A 20,679-nucleotide genomic window follows, 5' to 3' on the forward strand; every position below is an offset into this window, starting at 1 on the left:
TTGACTGATAACCGATCTCAAAGATTGGATCGGGACATCCCTAATTAATGTCACACTCTTATGTCGTCATATGAACAACAGCTAGCACCCCAAAATGACGTTCAGTTGACAATCGCTTATTTAATATGCTGAAACATCGCTAATTTACGAGGGTGTCATCATTAAAATGACACAAACACAGCGGGCAAGAGGTGAGCCATCCTTGCAAGCCTCATGCAAATGATCATCTATGGAGAGAAAGACATTTTGGCCCATAAATTCATAAATACTGGGGCGATTGTTCTGATATTTTCAGAGGTGTAAGTGGGATTAAATAGGAATGTACTCCTAAAATTTGGTGAAGATCGGCCAGTATTTTGGGACATAAAGAGAGATAACTCTTTTGGCCAGGAGTACAGTCCAGAACTACGGAATAAGTCCCAATGTTCACACCAATAACTAGGTTCTTTAAGGAGGTTCATATTATTTTGCTTTATTCTGTCTGAGCAGGAGTTAAAAAACTAAAGTGACAGTCAAAGGATGAAAAAGTCAAAAAGAAGAGCTGGACTCTTCAGCTATAAAAACAAGTTAGACAAGACGGGAAGTTATGTACAGGTATTAGCCAAACAGCCACAATATTGTATCCCTGACACCTCCCAGTGACCACCTGTTCATGTGAAATGTTCTTTTCAGCATCAAGGAGGCTCAAAACCTCAAAAGATCGTCCATGAATCAATACTTATAATAATTTCCACCCCATTTGTCAAAAACAGTACATTCTTTCAAATTGACAGTGCAGAAAATGCAGAAACACAAAGTGAGTATATTATTCAGTTATTAGTTTGGTCCGGATAACATCATAAAATAGGTACAATTGTTGATCATTGTTTTTCAATGTAAAAACAGATGTTTGCAAATGTCTTTTTTGATTCACCATAAAGATAATCAGTCTGCTTTTATGGAGGACTACCTCCATACCCATCTGAGAATATTTACTGTTGAGAGGCTGACATTGAGTGTTTTGAATATTTTATGTTAAACAATGTCTATGTCAGGGGTCACCAACCTTTTGGAAACCGAGAGCTACTTCTTGGTACTGATTAATGTGAAGGGCTACCAGTTTAATACACACTTATGAAATAACATATTTGCTCAAATTACCATGAATTGTTCATAGTTACTCATATTTGTTATTATTGAAGACATAGCTCATGTTAATTTCTCAGTATTTATTAACAATGATTTAGAAATCATGGAAATATCAATACGCAACACTATTTCTTTAAATCTCTGCAAGTGTAGGAAATCACAATCACATTTTCATCGCCACAAACAATCTTTCAAATCATGAACTGTGTTGCACCATGCTTTTACCAATTTATCAATTATGTAACAAACAAAGATCTGGTTTCAGATTTTTAAATCTTATCACATTTTGAACTTATAACCAAATCGGAAGCATTTTTTTAACAATCCCTCAATATTTGAATTTAACTTTGCCATCGCACTGCCACTGAGAACATCTGTGTTTCCTTGTCTGTTAGTGGGGGCCTGGCATTGCATGCGCTGCACCAGTGTGTCGTAATCTGGGGTGTAATTTGACACTGGAACGCTTGAGTGAGTCTTGCAGATGTCCATCAGTGAGGAGTGTTCTGTTTGTTTTGATGAAGTTCATGTCAGAAAAGGCAGATTCACACAAGTTGATGCAAACAAACTGGTAACCTTCATACTGTAGCTGCTGTACATACACCACTGTACTTTTCTGTGTCAACAAGACGCCCAAGGTTTGGTGCAGCTTGATAGTCTTTAAGGTTCAGATAATTTTGCAATATTGCACTTTCAATCTCCACCAGTCCAGGATCCAAGATGAACATTGCACTTAGTTGCTCAGCAATGTATGTTGTGTCCTCGTTCATGAAAGTGTTGGAACTGAACGACACACAAAGCTCAAGCTGACAAAGGTCACAAAACCTGTTCTCAAACTTTTGCCCAAGTCTGTTTATGACTTGAGAGTACTTTTCTACAACTTTGCCAATGTTTCAGATGCATACTAAGCATCGTCTTTCAGCACTATCTCCACAGAAGGAGAGTGCAACACCTTTTTTCTCTGTAAATTCACAGAGAAAATGTTCATCTGAGCTTTAAATGCATTTAGAGCACTTATTATATCAGCAACGATCTTACCTTTGCCTTGCAGCGCACAGTTCTAATGTTGTCTGTTAAAAATGTGAGGTCAAGTGTATACTAGAGCACTTATGTCTTGTTGACATATGGAGGCTGGAAAACCGTACAATAAGAGAATACACATTTTTCTCGTCGGTTCACCACTCTTTCTGAAGAATAGATTTTTTTCTTTCAAACAATTCGGAAGCTCAAAGAATTATCCCCAAAATACATCCAATCGTCAACAGCGACCATGCACCAATTTCTCTCAATCTAAAAGTTTAATCAAGTTTGGGAGCCCATCAACATGGCGCTTCAACACGTCCCTATTGAAGGCCCGGACTCCCTAACCATATCCCCATCTCTGTTGTGGGAAACCGGGAAAGCTGTATTGAGAGGTCGAATCATATCATACTCTTTGTGTAAAAAAAAAAAAAAGAAAAAAAAAAAATGGAATTGAGGAAAAAATTTAACTCCTCATAGAAGAATATGCAATTAATCAGACAGATATGTTTAGAAACCAACTTCAAAAGGCAAAACATCAATTACACGTTATCAAAAAGAACAAATTTTCTAAGTTAAGATATACTAACTTGTACAGTAATAAATCAGGAAAATTCCTTGGGAACCAACTTCAGCGCAATAAAGACAATTAATTACAGCCATTCAAGATTCAAACGGCAACTGTAAACAGTCACCGCAATAAATAAATTAATTTTTTTACAATTCTTATAGCTTATACGCATTTTTCGAACAACCCAGACCATAAAGAAATTGAAACTTTTATTAAGGATCTAAACATTCCTCAATTAAATACACAAATTAAAGACAGCCTTGATGTTCCTTTAAGCATCACAGAATTAAATAACACATAAAAAAACTATGCAATCGGGACAAGCGCCTGGCCCGGACGGAATCCCCGTTGAATTCATTAAACATTTACGGCCAAAACTAGCGCCTCAATTTCTCAGAACAGTCAAAGAGATAAACGATAAAGGTCAAATTAGTCGCCATATGAACACAGCTTCAATTAAGTTATTACTAAAGTCATGTAAAGACCCCACTCTCCGGGCTAATTATCGGCCCTTATCACTAATTAATGTAGATATCAAGATTATCTTGAAAGCCCTCGCAGCAAGACTTGAAAAGGTACTTCTGTCGATAATCCACTATGACCAGACAGGCTTCATTAAAGGTATAAATTCGACAAATAATGTCAGACGTCTGTTAAATTTAATAAGCATGTCACAGTGTAAAAATCTAAACTCAATCATCATGTCACTTGACGCAGAGAAAGCGTTCGATAAAGTTAACTGGGCTTTCCTGTTTGCAGTACTTCGCAAATTTGGCTTTGGAGATTCATTTATACATTGGATAGCAACATTATGCAGTTAGCCGAAAGTGACAGTCACCACAAATAGGATTACTTAAAAAAGTTTTACATTACAAAGAGGAATCAGACAAGAATGTCCGCTCTCTCCAATGCTATTTGCAGTATTCATCGAACCTCTTGCTGCCGCTATACGTCAGAATGCTAATATTAAAGGTATGTGACAGAACACAAAATCAATCTATATGCTGATGATATTCTTCTTTACTTACAGGAACCTAAGTATTCTTGTCAGGCAGTCTTCAATCTCATTAAAACTTTCACAAATATCAGACTACTCTATCAACTGGACAAAACCAACAATATTCCCCAATAAAACTGATGGACTCCTGCAGATCAAATCCCTGATTACCCTATTCCTATAGGAAACATTAAGTATTTAGGTATCAATATTTTGTCAAAACTCACAGAGCTAACCAATCTAAATTACACACCACCTCTGGAAAAAATCTCAGCTAATTTAAGACGCTGGAATAAATTATACATAACTATACATTACTGGGAAGAATAGCAACAATAAAAATGAAAACCTTAACTCAAATTATTTTCAATGATTCCATTTCAGCCACCTTTAAATGGTTTCAAACCTTAGATTCTGCTGGAATAAAATTTTATTCAAAATAAGAAATAGAATTTGTCAATCCACACTTGTCAATCCACACTTAAGAACCCACCTTAACGGTTTGGTGGCAAAGTTTAGAATCTACAGGATCTCAATTAGGTCCCAGTATGCTCTCCCCAATCTGGTACAATCCAGATTTTGAAATTAATAATATACTCCTTCATTTTAGTACATGGGAACAACATGGAATTGACCACCTACAACAACTATTTAACAATAATGTTAACAGGCGGAAACTTTCTTCAATACAATAAATTAAAAGCAACAATAAAAACTCCAGAGCACCCTCAAACTGCCGGAGTTTGTCGAGCAAATAGTGAAGCTTCTCCCGCAAAGTAAAAGAAATCTCTCAAAAGTTGATAAATTAATTTCATCTACTCAATCAATGCACTTACCAATCACCAAATGGGAAGAACACCTTTCTATGTCCGCTAACCATAGCTACTGGATACAGATTTGTAACAATATGTTTAGAATGGGCACGGTGGACGACTGATTAGAGCGTCAGCCTCACAGTTCTGAGGACCCGGGTTCAATCCCCGGCCCCGCCTGTGTGGAGTTTGCATGTTCTCCCCGTGCCTGCGTGGGTTTTCTCCGGGCACTCCGGTTTCCTCCCACATCCCAAAAACATGCATTAATTGGAGACTCTAAATTGCCCGTAGGCATGACTGTGAGTGCGAATGGTTGTTTGTTCCTATGTGCCCTGCGATTGGGTGGCAACCAGTTCAGGATGTACCCCGCCTCCTGCCCGATGACAGCTGGGATAGGCTCCAGCACCCCCGCGACCCTAGTGAGGAGAAGCGGCTCAGAAAATGGATGGATGGATGGATGTTTAGAATGACAAAAAACACAAATCTACAGCTTATACAATATAAAGTGCTCCATAGAACACACTTTACTCAGTACACTATGCATAAAATGGGCTTCTCATCATCTAATATATGCGCGCAATGCACCAAAAATACCCCAGATTCCTATTTTCATGCTATATGGGAATGCACACCAATTCAATTTTTTCGGTCTTCAGTTACACAAAAACTCTCTTATATTTTGAATTTCAGGATTCCACTTTCCCCAAGATTGTGCATACCTGGCGATTTAAGCATAATCGACCTCCCAAATAAATATTCACAATCATTACTCGTCGCGTTAGCTACCGCTAAGAAAACAATTCTATGAAACTGGAAAAACAAACAAGCTATTAACATCAATCAGTGGCTAAAGCTCATCATAGAATATATTGCGTTAGATAAAGTATCAGCAGAAAGAAAAAAATCACCTATATACGTAGATAGCTGGTCACCTTTCCTCAACATGCTCAATCTAGACTCTTGATTCCTTTGGCTGGGTAGGGTGCCATTTGACAATAACAAAACGTAAGTGTGAAAGTAAAGTAAGGCAATGACCCGCAACAGTCTCACCCACCCAGGCCAAACAGCTCCCCAAAGGATGTGCGAATGTTTGTGGTGCATTAAAAATCAGCGGGAGAAAGGGATGGCGGGACAGAGAGCAGGCCGTAGTGTGACCTCCCCAGCCCGACACTGCCCTCCCCCACTGACGGGTGTGTCCGCACTGACCTACGAGTGGAGGACAGAGGAGCCTCTTAAAAAAGTTGCAGGTCTGTGAGAGCCAGAAATCTTCCTTGTTTTTCTAGGTGACCAAATAATTATTTTCCACCATAATTTGCTAATAAATTCTTTAAATATCAGACAGTGATTTTCTGCATTTTTGTTCTCATTTTGGTTCTCATAGGTGAGGTATACCTATGATGGAAATTACAGGCCTCTCTCATCTTTTTAAGTGGGAGAACTTGCACAATTGATGGCTGACTAAATACTTTTTTGCTCCACTGTAGGCCTTCAGCTGCATCTTTCGCAGCTCATAGGTGTACCAGGGTGCTGAGCACGAGAACGAGACCTTGATGTTCAGGGGGCGTAGAGGTCCAAAAGACTGCTCAGGGACTGGTTGTAGAAATACACATCAACATGTTGTTGTAGGTTGTTGGAGTCCAGTAGCTGAAGGGAAAACTGCAGCAAAGTGGCATTGGGGGCTAGAGAACATTTGTGCCGCACCTTCTTGGTCATTGCCTGGCACATTTTTTCCATTTGTACGGCATCAATGTCACCACTCCCCACCCATTTGTCGTGGTCCTCCTAGGTCTGTGTGGTAGATGCTTGGGCTTCTTTCATGATACTGTTGGTATGTCATCTTGTACCTACAGAACTGCCTGGCGGTCATGAAGGGATGAAATAGAACAAGATTTACTACCATAACTATAGTTCTATGAATTCCAGATGACCTTCAGAAAGTTGGGTCACTTAAAAGTTTTAGGAACCGATAACCTGCTAACACCAGAAGTTATACCCTCCAGTGGGGTCATGCATGGGTCACAAGTGATGTTATTATACTCTACACACACTACACACGCCTGCATCTAGCGCATACAGTACCATCTGGTGGTCATTTTGGAACCATAGAATTGTAGTTATGGTAGTGACTTTCGCTTCTGAAGGTGCCACTTTCAATGCGTTTGTTGTTTTTCATACATTTACAGATATGGGAAGCTTGAAGAATTGCTGGAGAAAAGCTTTCCTCTTGTCAAAATGCCATCCATTCAACCAGTGGTGATGCAGGTGCTGAAACATTTACCCAAGGCAAGAAAATGTTTACTAACTTTGATGAAAAGTATGAAGATTATTGTGATGTGTGCATCTGTAAGAAACGGTCAGCATTATACAGTGTACATTTTCCAGTAAGGTAGTGTATAGTGTTTGAAGAGTAGTTCTAATTATTAATTATATTATGATTAGGCGGCACGGTGGTTGACTGTTTAGAGGGTCTGCCTCACAGTTCTGAGGACCGGGGTTCAATCCCCGGCCCCACCTCTGTGGAGATTGCATGTTCTCCCTGTGCCTGCGTGGGTTTTCTCTGGGTACTACGGTTTCCTCCCACCCCCCCCCCCACCCCCCAAAAATGCATGGTAGGTTGATTGAAGACTCTAAATTGCCCGTAGGTGTAAATGTGAGTGCGAATGGTTGTTTGTTTATATGTGCCCTGCGATTGGCTGGCAACCAGTTCAGGGTGTACCCCGCCTCCTGCCCGATGATAGCTGGGATAGGTTCCAGCGCTCCCGCGACCCTTGTGGGGATAAGCGGCTCAGCTAATGGATGGATGGATATTATAATTGTAGAAATCTGCTTTAATCAGCCTCTTGCCCGAAGTCAGATGGGATAGGCTCCAGCTCACTTGCAACCGTAATGATGACTAATGTATGGAAATCGGAGACTTTGGACCATTCAATCGTGTTCCTCTCTCTCATCAACAAACCACAAAAATTGTTGGTACCCCTCTGTGAATGAAAGACAAACCCACAGTGGTCACAGAAATAATAATTAAAAAAAAGTAAATAAATATGTATATAAAATTAACCAATGAAAATCAGACATTGTTTTTGAATTGTGGTTCCAAAAAATTATTTTAAAAAACAAACTCATGAAACAGGCCTGGACAAAGGTCATGGTACCCCTAGAAAAGACAATAAATAGAACAAATTAAAATAAAATAATTAGACCATAGGGACATGTTCAAACAAGGTGTATCCTCTAATTAGCATCACGGGTTTGTAATCAGTCACTCGGCCTATTTAAAGGGTAACAAGTAATCACTGTATTGTTTGGTGACACGGTGTGTACCACAGTAAGCATGGACCAGAGGAAGCGAAGGAGAGCAATTGTCTCAGAAGATTAGAGAGAAAATTATGGTCAAGCATTTCAAAGGTAAAGGCTATAAGACCATCTCCTAGCATCTTGATGTTCCTGTTACTGCAGTTGAATATATTATTTAGAAATTCAAGATCCACAGGACTGTAGCTAACCTCCCTGGACATGGCCGCAGGAGGAAAATTGATGACAAATAATGCAAATGGAAACAAACAAGCCCAGAACAACCTCCAAAGAAATAAAAGGTGAACTCGAAGGTCAAGGTACAGCAGTGTCAGATCGCACCATCCGTCATTGTTTGAGCCAAAGTGGACTTCATGGGAGACGACCAAGGAGGACGCCACTGTTGAAAATCAATCATAAAAAAGCAAGGCTGGTATTTGCTAAACTGCATGTTGACAAGCCACAAAGCTTCTGGGAGAATGTTCAATGGACAGACGAGACAAAACTAGAACTTTTTGGCAAGTCACTCTATATTCACACACACACACACACACACACACACACACACACACAAATGAAGCATACCAAGAAAAGAACACTTTCCCTACTGTGAAACATTGACGAGGCTCTGTTATGTTCTGGGGCTGCTTGGCTTCATCTGACAGAGGGTGTCTTGAATCTGTGCAGGGTACAATGAAATCTCAAGACTGTCAAGGTATTCTAGAGAGAAATGTGCAGCCCAGTGTCAAATAGGTTGGTCTCAGTTGCAGGTCATGGTTCTTGCAACAGAATAATGACCCGAAACACACAGCTAAGAACACCCAAGAATGGCTAAGAGCAAAACGTTGGACTATTCTGAAGTGGCCTTCTGTAAGCCCTGATCTAAATCCCGTTGAACATCTGAGGAAGGAGCTGGAATCTGCCATCTGGAAAAAGCACGCTTCAAACCTGAGACAACTGGAGCTGTTTGCTCATGAGGAGTGGGCCAAAATACCTGATGAGAGGAGCAGAAGTCTTATTGAATGTTACAGAACCATTTGATTTTAGGGATCGCCTCAAAAGATTGTGCAAGGCCTTTTTGTTGAGTTTGTTTGTTTTAAAATAATTCAGTTTCAACAGAATTGTCTGATTTCCATTGGTTAAGTTTCATAATTTTTTATTTATTACCTTTTGTAAGATTGAAGTTATTTCTGTGACCACTTAGGGTTTTTCTATCATTAACAGAGGGGTACCAACAATTTTGTCCACATGTGTCGACTGTGCAAGAAGAGGGGAATAAAAGTCTGGACCTCTTTTATGCCAATTACCATATTTCATGAAAAAATAATTTTGTTTATTTAATTGATTATTTTACTGTCACTACACTGGCTTCCATTATGCTTTTGTGTATATTTTAAAATGCTCTTATTTTTCAATCCCTCCATGGTCTCGCCCCGCAAAACTTGTCTGACCTGTTGTTTTTAAATCCCTCCATGGTCTCGCCCCACAGTACTTGTCTAACCTGCTCCAGCCCTACACCCCAGCGCATTCCCTTAGGTCGACAGATCAATGTTTGCTAGTTGTACATAATCAAAGAGAAAACAGAGAGGTGACTGCACTTTCTCAGTTGTGGAATGAGCTCCCTCTGCACCTAAGACAGTCCGATTCATTTCCGTTTTTTTAAATCCACTATTAAAACTCACTTTCTTTTCTCTGGCTTTTACCGTTATATACTTATATAATCCTTATATACTTTTTGCCTGTTTTACAATTTTTATTTATTTATTTGTTCAAATTTGGTTTTACATCGCTGAATCAATGTTATATTGGTCTTACAGTATTTCCTTGGTATTTTGTCTATGTGTATTGTTCTTTGCCCTCTTTGTCTTTGTTTCTTTGTTTAATTTACACTGTTAAGCACTTTGGTCAACTGTGTTCTAAAAGTGTTCTGTGAATAACGCTGGGTTGGCTTGTTAATAATAATAATATTCATATTGGTGTTTGTCTTATGTTTGATCTTATGTACTGCACTTTGTTACAGGTGTGGTTAAAGTGCTCTATAAATAGTTGAGTTGAGATATAGCATTGCTAAACAAACTGTAATGGCCTTAGATGTAAGAACAATAGTAGATGTACATTATCAGCATAACTCTACTACCTCACTGTCCATGCCAACCAATTATCAGTTGTGCAGATATATCCTTTTACATTTTGGAAAAAAATATATATATTTACACAAAAACTTTGAACCCCTCCAGGTACCTGAGAAGAAGTTGAAGATGGTCATGGCTGATAAGGAGCTTTACAAGGTGTGTGCTGTGGAAGTGAAAAGGCAAATATGGCAGGACAACCAGGCCCTATTTGGGGATGAGGTGTCACCTCTCCTAAAGCAGTATATTGTGGAAAAAGAAGCAGCTCTATTCAGCAGTGATCTCTCTATTCTGCATAATTTCTTCAGCCCATCTCCAAAAATGCGACGTCAAGGCGAGGTGGGTGGAAAAAAATCAACTGAATCATATAAAGTGGGAGGGAAAAAGTATGTAAACCCCGTTGATCATTTTACACTTGAGACTATGTGAGTCCCAGAATGCACATGTCATGGAAACAATGAGTCCTAGCCCTGGAACAATGAGTCCCTGCAATTTATCATCACGGAATACAGATACAGTAATCCTCTGCGACATTGCGGTTCTTGCTTCACAGTCCCGCTGTATTGGAGATTTGTATTCCAGTTTTTTGTCTTTCATCTTTCGTTCTTCTTTTTAAAATACTGGTTGTAGAATATTTTTGTGTTATCTATTGCTCTTGCTCGCTATCAATGTGTGTTCAGGGCTGCCACAATAGCAATTTTTTTTTTTAAACTAATACATATTCCTCCAAATTTTCAAGATAAATGTTAATATCTTTGATTTTGGCATAATATCAAAGCATAGTCAAGAATTGTACACATCTTACAAATTAATGTTAATCAAACATGAGCACAACTGTGTAATGATCTCTCATTTACTAAATAAAAGTAGGGCTGCATTTCACAATAAGCACAAGTAAATAAAAAGAGAAAGTTGAATGCAGCCCTATGGGGGGCACAAGTCAGTGCAAACTGTAGGCCGGTCCCAAGCCCGGATAAATGCAGAGTGTTGCGTCAGGAAGGGCATCCGGCTTAAAACCTTGCCAAACAAATATGAGCGTTCATCCAAAGAATTCCATACCGGATCGGTCGTGGCCCGGGTTAACAACGTCCGCCACCGGCGCCGTCAACCTGCAGGGCGCTGTTGGAAATTCAGCTACTGTGGGTCGAAGTCGAAGTCAAAGAAGAAGAAGAAGAGGTGGAAAGCGGGTTCTTCGGCAGAAAGAGAAGAGGAAAACACAGAGCCTAGAACTGAATGTGGGGACTTTGAATGTTGGGACTATGACAGGAAAATCTCGGGAGTTGGTTGACATGATGATTAGGAGAAAGGTTGATATATTGTGTGTCCAGGAGACCAGGTGGAAAGGCAGTAAGGCTAGAAGTTTAGGGGGAGGGTTTAAATTATTTTACCATGGTGTAGATGGGAAGAGAAATGGAGTCGGGGTTATTTTAAAAGAAGAGTTGGCTAAGAATGTCTTGGAGGTGAAAAGAGTATCAGATCGAGTGATGAGGCTGAAATTTGAAATTGAGGGTGTTATGTGTAATGTGATTAGTGGCTATGCCCCACAGGTAGGATGTGACCTAGAGGTGAAAGAGAAATTCTGGAAGGAGCTAGATGACGTAGTTCTGAGCATCCCAGACAGAGAGAGAGTCGTAATTGGTGCAGATTGTAATGGACATGTTGGTGAAGGTAATAAGGGTGATGAAGAAGTGATGGGTAAGTACGGTATCCAGGAAAGGAACTTGGAGGGACAGATGGTGGTAGACTTTGCAACAAGGATGCAAATGGCTGTAGTGAACACTTTTTTCCAGAAGAGGCACGAACATAGGGTGACCTACAAGAGCGGAGGTAGAAGCACACAGGTGGATTACATCTTGTGCAGACGATGTAATCTGAAGGAGGTTACCAACTGTAAGGTAGTGGTAGGGGAGAGTGTGGCTAGACAGCATAGGATGGTGGTGTGTAAAATGACTCTGGTGGTGGGGAGGAAAATTAGGAAGACAAAGGCAGAGAAGAGAACCATGTGGTGGAAGCTGAGACAGGACGAGTGTTGTGCAGCTTTTCGGGAAGAGGTGATACAGGCTCTCGGTGGACGGGAAGAGCTTCCAGAAGACTGGACCACTGCAGCCAAGGTGATCAGAGAAGCAGGCAGGAGAGTACTTGGTGTATCTTCTGGCAGGAAAGGAGAGAAGGAGACTTGGTGGTGGAACCTCACAGTACAGGAAAACGGTTAGCTAAGAAGAAGTGGGACACTGAGAGGACCGAGGAGAGGCGAAAGGAATACATTGAGATGCGACACAGGGCAAAGGTAGAGGTGGCAAAGGCAAAACAAGAGGCATATGATGACATGTATGGCAGGTTGGACACTAAAGAAGGAGAAAAGGATCTATACAGGCTGGCTAGACAGAGGGATAGAGATGGGAAGGATGTGCAGCAGGTTAGGGTGATTAAGGATAGAGATGGAAATATGTTGACTGGTGCCAGCAGTGTGCTAGGTAGATGGAAAGAATACTTCGAGGAGTTGATGAATGAGGAAAATGATAGAGAAGGGAGAGTAGAAGAGGCAAGTGTGGTGGACCAGGAAGTGGCAATGATTAGTAAGGGGGAAGTTAGAAAGGCATTAAAGAGAATTAAAAATGGAAAGGCAGTTGGTCCTGATGACATTCCTGTGGAGGTATGGAAGCATCTAGGAGAGGTGGCTGTGGAGTTGTTGACCCGCTTGTTCAATAGAATTCTAGTGCGTGAGAAGATGCCTGAGGAATGGAGGAAAAGTGTACTGGTGCCCATTTTTAAGAACAAAGGTGATGTGCAGAGCTGTGGCAACTATAGAGGAATAAAGTTGATGAGCCACACAATGAAGTTATGGGAAAGAGTAGTGGAGGCTAGACTCAGGACAGAAGTGAGTATTTGCGAGCAACAGTATGGTTTCATGCCTAGAAAGAGTACCACAGATGCATTATTTGCCTTGAGGATGTTGATGGAAAAGTACAGAGAAGGTCAGAAGGAGCTACATTGTGTCTTTGTAGATCTAGAGAAAGCCTATGACAGAGTACCCAGAGAGGAACTGTGGTACTGCATGCGGAAGTCTGGAGTGGCAGAGAAGTATGTTAGAATAATACGGGACATGTACGAGGGCAGCAGAACAGCGGTGAGGTGTGCTGTCGGTGTGACAGAAGAATTTAAGGTGGACGTGGGACTGCATCAGGGATCAGCCCTGAGCCCCTTCCTTTTTGCAGTGGTGATGGATAGGCTGACAGATGAGGTTAGACTGGAATCCCCATGGACCATGATGTTTGCAGATGACATTGTGATCTGCAGTGAAAGCAGGGAGCAGCTGGAGGAACAGTTAGAAAGATGGAGGCATGCACTGGAAAGAAGAGGAATGAAGATTAGCCGAAGTAAAACAGAATATATGTGCATGAATGAGAGGGGTGGTGGGGGAAGAATGAGGCTACAGGGAGAAGAGATGGCAAGGGTAGAGGACTTTAAATACTTGGGGTCAACCGTCCAGAGCAATGGTGAGTGTGGTCAGGAAGTGAAGAAACGGGTCCAAGCAGGTTGGAACGGGTGGAGGAAGGTGTCAGGTGTGTTATGTGACAGAAGAGTCTCTGCTAGGATAAAACAGTGGTGAGGCCAGCCATGATGTATGGATTAGAGACAGTGGCACTGAAGAGAAAACAGGAAGCAGAGCTGGAGGTGGCGGAAATGAAGATGTTGAGGTTCGCTCTCGGAGTGACCAGGTTGGATAAAATTACAAATGAGCTCATCAGAGGGACAGCCAAGGTTCGATGTTTTGGAGACAAAGTTAGAGAGAGCAGACTTCAATGGTTTGGACACGTCCTGAGGAGAGAGAGTGAGTATATTGGTAGAAGGATGATGAGGATGGAGCTGCCAGGCAAGAGAGCTAGAGGAAGACCAAAGAGAAGGTTGATGGATGTCGTGAGGGAAGACATGATGGCAGTTGGTGTTCGAGAGGAGGATGCAGGAGATAGGCTCTCATGGAAAAGGATGACGCGCTGTGGCGACCCCTAACGGGACAAGCCGAAAGGAAAAGAAGAAGAAATAAAAAGAGAAAGTTATACATGTTCAAATAAAGTGGTGAACTTAAAAAAATAAATAAAGTTTGAGTTTCCCCTTTTCTGTTTGGCATCTTGAAGTGAAGTCTAAAAATTTTTACATATTTTAATATAACAAATCGTAACTGAACCGTTTTAGAGGTTATGTTTGTTCGTTTTGGTTCAAATGGTGTTTTACATATATGCACTTTTTATCGGAGCTCTCAGTGGGAAATTCCCACTGATGAGTACAAACAAAAATTACTGTAATTTCCCGTGTATAATGCCCATCCATGTATAATGCGCACCCCTGAAGTTGACCTAAAAATTCGGGAAAACCCTTCTACCTATGTATAATGCATTTTTACAATGCATCATTTGGCTTCTACCCATGTGATAAAAACATGACGTATTATCTGTATTTTGTTCGTTTTTTCAAAGAATTATTCTGAAGTGAAACACCTTATTTGAGCACACAATACTTTCTTTTTATTTACTTGCTCTTATTTTGAAATTCACAGCCCTACTTTTATTTAGTAAATGAGAAAACACACAGTTGTGCTCATGTTTGTTTCTTGAATTCACATTGTGCATCAAAGATCAGGCTTTTTAAAGAAAATGTTTAATTTTTATTTATTAATATATTTTTTAAAGCATGAAGTCTTTGTGCATCTTCACTTAAACAGCTAGCATTTTAGCATTTTGTGACATACAAATACATTAGGTTCATTTATGAGCTTAGACCAGCTGACTAGGAATAAGACAAATATTCTTTGTTCCACTAAGTTTTAGAAGTGTTCAATTTGTTCAAACTAAAATGAAGAAACCTCGACAAAGAAAAATATTTCCTTCATCTCCTTTCACCAAAACCATCCTCTGTTTTTGTACATGATGTTTCATTTTACTCTTATTCCTCTCTGGCCACATTTGCCAAGTTTTTCACCTACTTGACTCAAAGTTTTGCCACTTACAGATCATCAGATTGGCCATATGTCACACAGTGACAACACTGAGCAAAAAGCACACTATTTACTGTTATGGTTGCATTATACTGTCCTTGTCACGAAAAAAAGAAAAGAGTCACACATACAACGGTAGTCATAATTAAGAAGCAGCCCGCAGCACAAACCCTATGTTAGTAAATTTCGTTCGTTAAGATCATGAATTTGCCCTATGTTAAGTTCACAGTCATCTCTCGCCGTCATACTCTGCGGAGACACAGGTCCGTGTTATAACGGGTGCTCGCCTTGACACACTTTAGCTATTTGTCCTTTTTCCTCTCTCTCTCTCTCTCTCTCTCTCTCTCTCTCTCTCTCTCTCACACTTCTCTTTTTCTCACTGATTGGACTCTAGGTTGGCTCGCACCTGACTCTAATTAGCTCCTGGAGAATCTGTAGCCTACAGGTTCACTTACGTTTTCCACCCTGTCTTGCGAATGTGTTTGATATTTTCATTAATGTGAAGACACAATTGTTTGTGTGGTATTTATTAGTTTAAGCAGACGTTGTTTATTCCTGTGATTTCGATGATCGGACCACATTTTATGACCAATTGAATACATTTAAGAAACTCTAAGGGTTCATATACTTTTTCCTTCCACTGTAAATACAATATCCTTCACAGGTGTGTAACGGTTCTGTATGTGTGCGCGTAATAGGTGGTCCTGAAGCTGACCCAGATGATTGGGAAGAACGTCAAGCTTTATGATATGGTGTTGCAGTTTTTGCGAACACTCTTCCTACGGACACGAAATGTCCATTACTGTACTCTAAGAGCAGAACTGCTAATGTCTCTTCATGACTTGGACATCAGTGAGATCTGTTCTGTTGACCCCTGCCACAAGGTAAGAAGGGAAGGTAGCACATTGTTGTTTTCTTTCTTAGCAAGTGATGGATTTTATGACACAATTTAAAGCTTTGATGGTCATTTAGGAATTAGAAATTGTATGCTACACCTTAGCTCTAAGTTAATTCTCTTTTTATGATTTTGTTGATTGCAACAGTTCACATGGTGCTTAGATGCCTGCATTCGAGAGAAGTTTGTGGATGGAAAGCGGGCCAGGGAGTTGCAAGGGTTCTTAGATGGAGTCAAGAAAGGACAAGAGCAAGTCCTTGGGTAAAAAAAAAATAAAAAAATAAATAGTGGGACTGGTATAGCTTTTCTGATATAAATTGTTCGAGACCTTCTGTACTTTTCAGCGACCTGTCTATGATCCTGTGTGACCCATTTGCTTCCAACACCATGGTGCTGACTATCATGCGAAACCTGCAAGAGCTTCTTAGCCAGGATGCTTTACCCAGGGTGAGAAAGCTGTTACACCTTTTTTTTAAGACTTTAATTCAGTCGTGCTTCATTTTATGTAAATTGAAAGTTTCTGCAGTGTTGTGACGAAGTATTATTTTATTTTTTGGCCAACATTAATTAAAACCAACACTGCTTCAGATGAAGGAAAATCGTTGCTTGTGTAATGAGCCGCATACAGTCAAGCCCAAAATGATTCATACCCTTGGCAAATTTTGACTAAAAGTTAATTTTATTCAACCAGAACGTTTTTTTTTTTCTGGTTTGGAAAAACAACAGGCATCTCCAAGAAGATAATAACATGATTTCCAAGAGGCATCACAATGTTCTCTACCATTCTAAATAGTTCAAGCTTTTCTAATTAATCCTAATTTCCCTGATTGATTGGGAACAGCTATTTTAATCAACTCAACAGGTTAAAAACAGCATTTCTCTGCAGTTGGTTTTTGGACAGTCATGGCAAAGACAAATGAGCTCACTGAGAACCTGCGGCTGCGTAATGTGGCTGCTCACAACTCAGGGCTGTAAGGTCATATCTAAATGTTTTTAAGTGGTCTATAGTGCAAAGTAAAAGGACAAGAAAATCTGTGGAAAATCTCAGAGGACATGTTTGGAAGCCAGATTCTCAACAACATCGGGCAGTCTGCAGAGCAACTTGGCCTTGCGCAGCAGTTGAACATTTCAGCACAACAACCCAAAATGCACTGCAAAAGTGGTGAAGAAATGGTTAGCAGACAAAGACCTTGTCTTGTCGTGGGACTTGAATCCAATTAAGAGTCTGTGGAGGGAGCTAAAGATCAGGGTGACGGCTCGGAGAGTAGCCAACCTGAAAGAGTTGGAGCTCATCGCTAAAGATGAATGGGTAAAAATATCAGTGGAGACATACAAAAAGCTAGTCAGCAATTATATCAAGCGTTTGATTGCTTTAATAGGCGATAAAGGCTTTTCTATTATTTAGAAAACGGTGTGAATAATTTGGACATGCCAATTTTTGTTCAAATGTAAATAAAAGCTGATCATTATTTCCTCAGTGATGACTCTTATTCATCATCTTATCTTCTGGAAGGTGCCTGTGTTATTTCCAAACCAGAAAAAAAAACTAGCTGGTTGAATAAAAGTAACTAAGTCAAAATTTGGGAGGGGTTTGAATAATTTCGGGTAGTTGTGCCTTATCCTTAATTGTCACAAAATCCTGATCCTGCCTTGCTCTAACATCTCTTTATGCAGGTCAGTGAACATGACGAGTCTGAATTAGTATCACAAAATACCAGTATTGTAAAATAGATAGATCAGTGATGGGATAGTTCCACCACTGTCCCGTGAATGTTAATTGTTTTACTGTTTGTTAATTGTTGTTGATATCAACACCAAGGCCTACATTTTCTCAAATAGAGGCAACACTTTGCCTCAGGTAAGTGCAGTCCATTGTCGGTGAATGCCTTTTTTGTAATCTCCTCTTTGAAAATAACTTCATAGCAAACATTGCATCAAACAATCTGAACTCATGTTGTTGTATTTGTTCATCAGGACAGTCCTGATCTGATGTTGCTTCTGCGGATGCTGTCTCTCGGACAGGGAGCGTGGGATATGATTGACAGCCAAGTGTTCAAAGAACCTCGTTTGGTTCGCACAATTGTCACCTTACATGTACTTATGCAAACACTTGCTTGGTTCGGTTTTGATAAACGTAAATGTTTTTTCTTACTGTGCACACACTCAGGATTTGGAACTAATGACCCGCTTTCTGCCTGCCATGTTGTCGGTGGTTGTGGATGACCACACTTTCAGCGTGGAGCAGAAACTTCCCAGTGAAGAGAAGACCTCACTCTCCTATCCTACCACTTTGCCAGATGCTTTTACCAGGTAAAATCTTCGAGGTGAAGATGTAAGAAAATTCTTACATCTTTGACTCAATTTGCTTCTTCAGTAATTTAATTCTGAAAAATATACAGTGGCTTCCAAAGTATTCATACACACCTTGCCTTTTGAATTGAATTGTTGAAATCTTTGCAGATTTATTGAAAAAGAAAAACTGAAATATCACACAGCCATAAGTATTCAGACCCTTTGCTGTGACACTCATATATTTAACTTGGGTGCTGTCCATTTCTTCTGATCATCCTTGAGATGGTTCTACACCTTCATTGGAGTCCAGCTGTGTTTGGTTGGACTTGATTAGGAAAGCCACACCCCCTGTCTATATCAGACCTTACAGTTCACAGTGCATGTCAGAGCAAATGAGAATCATGAGGTCAAAGGAACTGCCTGAAGAGCTCAGAGAGGAATCAGTCTGACATTTGGAGCCCTGCAAAGAGGATCTCAAAGGGAGACAAATTGTGCTGAGGACGCACACGCATTCTCGTATACATTAACACAATTGTAAATTGTAATCTATCCGATAGCTGGGTCATCACTTCATTTACAAAGTATGTGCCATTATCAGAGGAACGTTTTTCAACGTGGGTTAATTGAAGACTCTAAATTGCCCGGGGGTATGAATGTGAGTGCGAATGGTTGTTTGTTTATATGTGCCCTGCGATTGGCTGGCGACCAGTTCAGGGTGTACCCCGCCTCTTGCCCGGAGATAGCTGGGATGGGCTCCAGCACTCCTGCGACCCTCGTGAGGATGAGCAGAACGGAAGACGAATGAATGAAATTATTTTCTCCTGCAGCAACAGCTCACAATGCATTACATAAGTAATAACACTCACACAGATATACACAACGAACAACAGCTCTTCCTGTAATCAGTCAAACAACGCACTTTGACCAAACACCAAGATTCCAGCATTCATCTCTCAAACACCACACGCATACCTGTACATACACGCATCAGTAATCAGCAGAACGCACACTCACTCACGCGGTCATTTTCGTTCATAAGTTCAACACGCGTCTTATCTTCAGTCACAAATACCTTGAAAGCTTTTCTCGTTATTTTAATTGCTGTAAAGCACTTTGTGTTACATTTTTTTCTGGATAAGAAGGTGCTATATATATATACATTTTGATTTGACCATTTCTCAGCGTTTGAAAGAAACATTGTTTCAAACAAAACTGTTAACACTGTGAGTGCAAACAAATCGTGGTTTTGAACTCAGTTGTGAATTGCGCATTTTCACAAAACTGATATTGTCACCCCGAACAGTAAGCAGTTAACATTCTGTTTTTCACCCTTGTGTTAATCATTTATTTATATCAATGGAATTAACCATGACCAGAATTTTGATTAATCTAATACCCCCCCCCCCAAAAAAAATAAACCTTGGTTTATTTAAAATTTTCAGTCATCAATTAATGCATTTTAAATCTTTTTTCCAGACCAAATGTCCATTAGCGGGATAGTTTCTCGAAACCTTGAAAAATTGCAAGTAACCGTCCTACATTTCAGGTGATTCTTCGATCACCTTCCCTTAGGCCCCAGGCCAAGTTACATCGAACCTAACCCTTCTCTCTAAGGGAGAGCCCGGACACCCTGCAAGGAAACTCATTTCGGCCGCTTGTATCCGGGATCTTGTTCTTTTGGTCACGACCCACAGCTCGTGACCATAGGTGAGAGTAGGAACGTAGATCGATCGGTAAATTGAGAGCTTCGCCTTTCGGCTTAGTTCCTTCTTCACCACAACCGATCATACAAAGTCCGCATCACTGCAGACGCTGCACCGATGCGCCTGTCAATCTCCCATTCCATTCTTCCCTCACTCGTGAACAAGACCACAAGATACTTGAACTCCTGCACTTTGGGAAGGATTTCATCCCCGACCTGGAGAGGGCACTCCACCCTTTTCCGACTAAGGACCATGGTCTCAGATTTAGAGGTGCTGATTCTCATCCCACCCACTTCACATTCGGCTGCGAACTGCTCCAATGAGAGTTGGAGATTACGGCCTGATGAAGCCAACAGAACGACATCATCTGCAAAAAGCAGAGATGCAATACGGAGGCCACCAAACCGGACCCTCTCTACGCCTTGGATGCGCCTAGAAATTCTGTCCATAAAACTTATGAATAGAATCGGTGACAAAGGGCAGCCTTGGTCGTACAGGGACCGAACAGCCCGTATCACGGGGTTCGCTACCCCATACTCCTGAAGCACCCCCCACAGGAGTCCACGAGGGACACAAAACACATTTAGACTGGTTGGGCGAACTCCCATGCACCCTTGAGGACCCCGCCGAGGGTGAAGAGCTTGTCCACTGTTCCACGGCCAGGACGAAAACCACACTGCTCCTCCTGAATCTGAGATTCGACTTCCCGACGGACCCTCCTCTCCAGCACCCCTGAATAGACCTTACCAGGGAGGCTGAGGAGTGTGATCCCCCTGCAGTTGGAACACACCCTCCGGTCCCCCCACCACCCCAGTCTGCCAATCCAGAGGCTCCGCCCCTCTCTTCACCCA

General features: G+C 40.9%; 1 protein-coding gene across 3 annotated transcripts in view; it reads left to right on the forward strand.

Moving 5' to 3' along the window:
- nelfb (negative elongation factor complex member B) overlaps window positions 1–20,679 on the forward strand; it is a 52,323-nt gene that overhangs the window by 17,320 nt on the left and 14,324 nt on the right. For 2 of the 3 annotated variants that reach the window (XM_061765081.1, XM_061765082.1), the window contains 7 exons: window positions 6,709–6,808; window positions 10,054–10,284; window positions 15,637–15,822; window positions 15,982–16,094; window positions 16,178–16,280; window positions 17,808–17,903; window positions 18,001–18,143. In XM_061765081.1, coding sequence (XP_061621065.1) covers window positions 6,709–6,808; window positions 10,054–10,284; window positions 15,637–15,822; window positions 15,982–16,094; window positions 16,178–16,280; window positions 17,808–17,903; window positions 18,001–18,143 — 972 coding nt within the window. The remainder of the gene's footprint in view (window positions 1–6,708; window positions 6,809–10,053; window positions 10,285–15,636; window positions 15,823–15,981; window positions 16,095–16,177; window positions 16,281–17,807; window positions 17,904–18,000; window positions 18,144–20,679) is intronic. The other variant, XM_061765083.1, reaches the window with a different exon arrangement.

Source organism: Phyllopteryx taeniolatus, unplaced genomic scaffold (assembly GCF_024500385.1).
Source record: "Phyllopteryx taeniolatus isolate TA_2022b unplaced genomic scaffold, UOR_Ptae_1.2 contig_25, whole genome shotgun sequence".
NCBI lineage: Eukaryota > Metazoa > Chordata > Actinopteri > Syngnathiformes > Syngnathidae > Phyllopteryx > Phyllopteryx taeniolatus.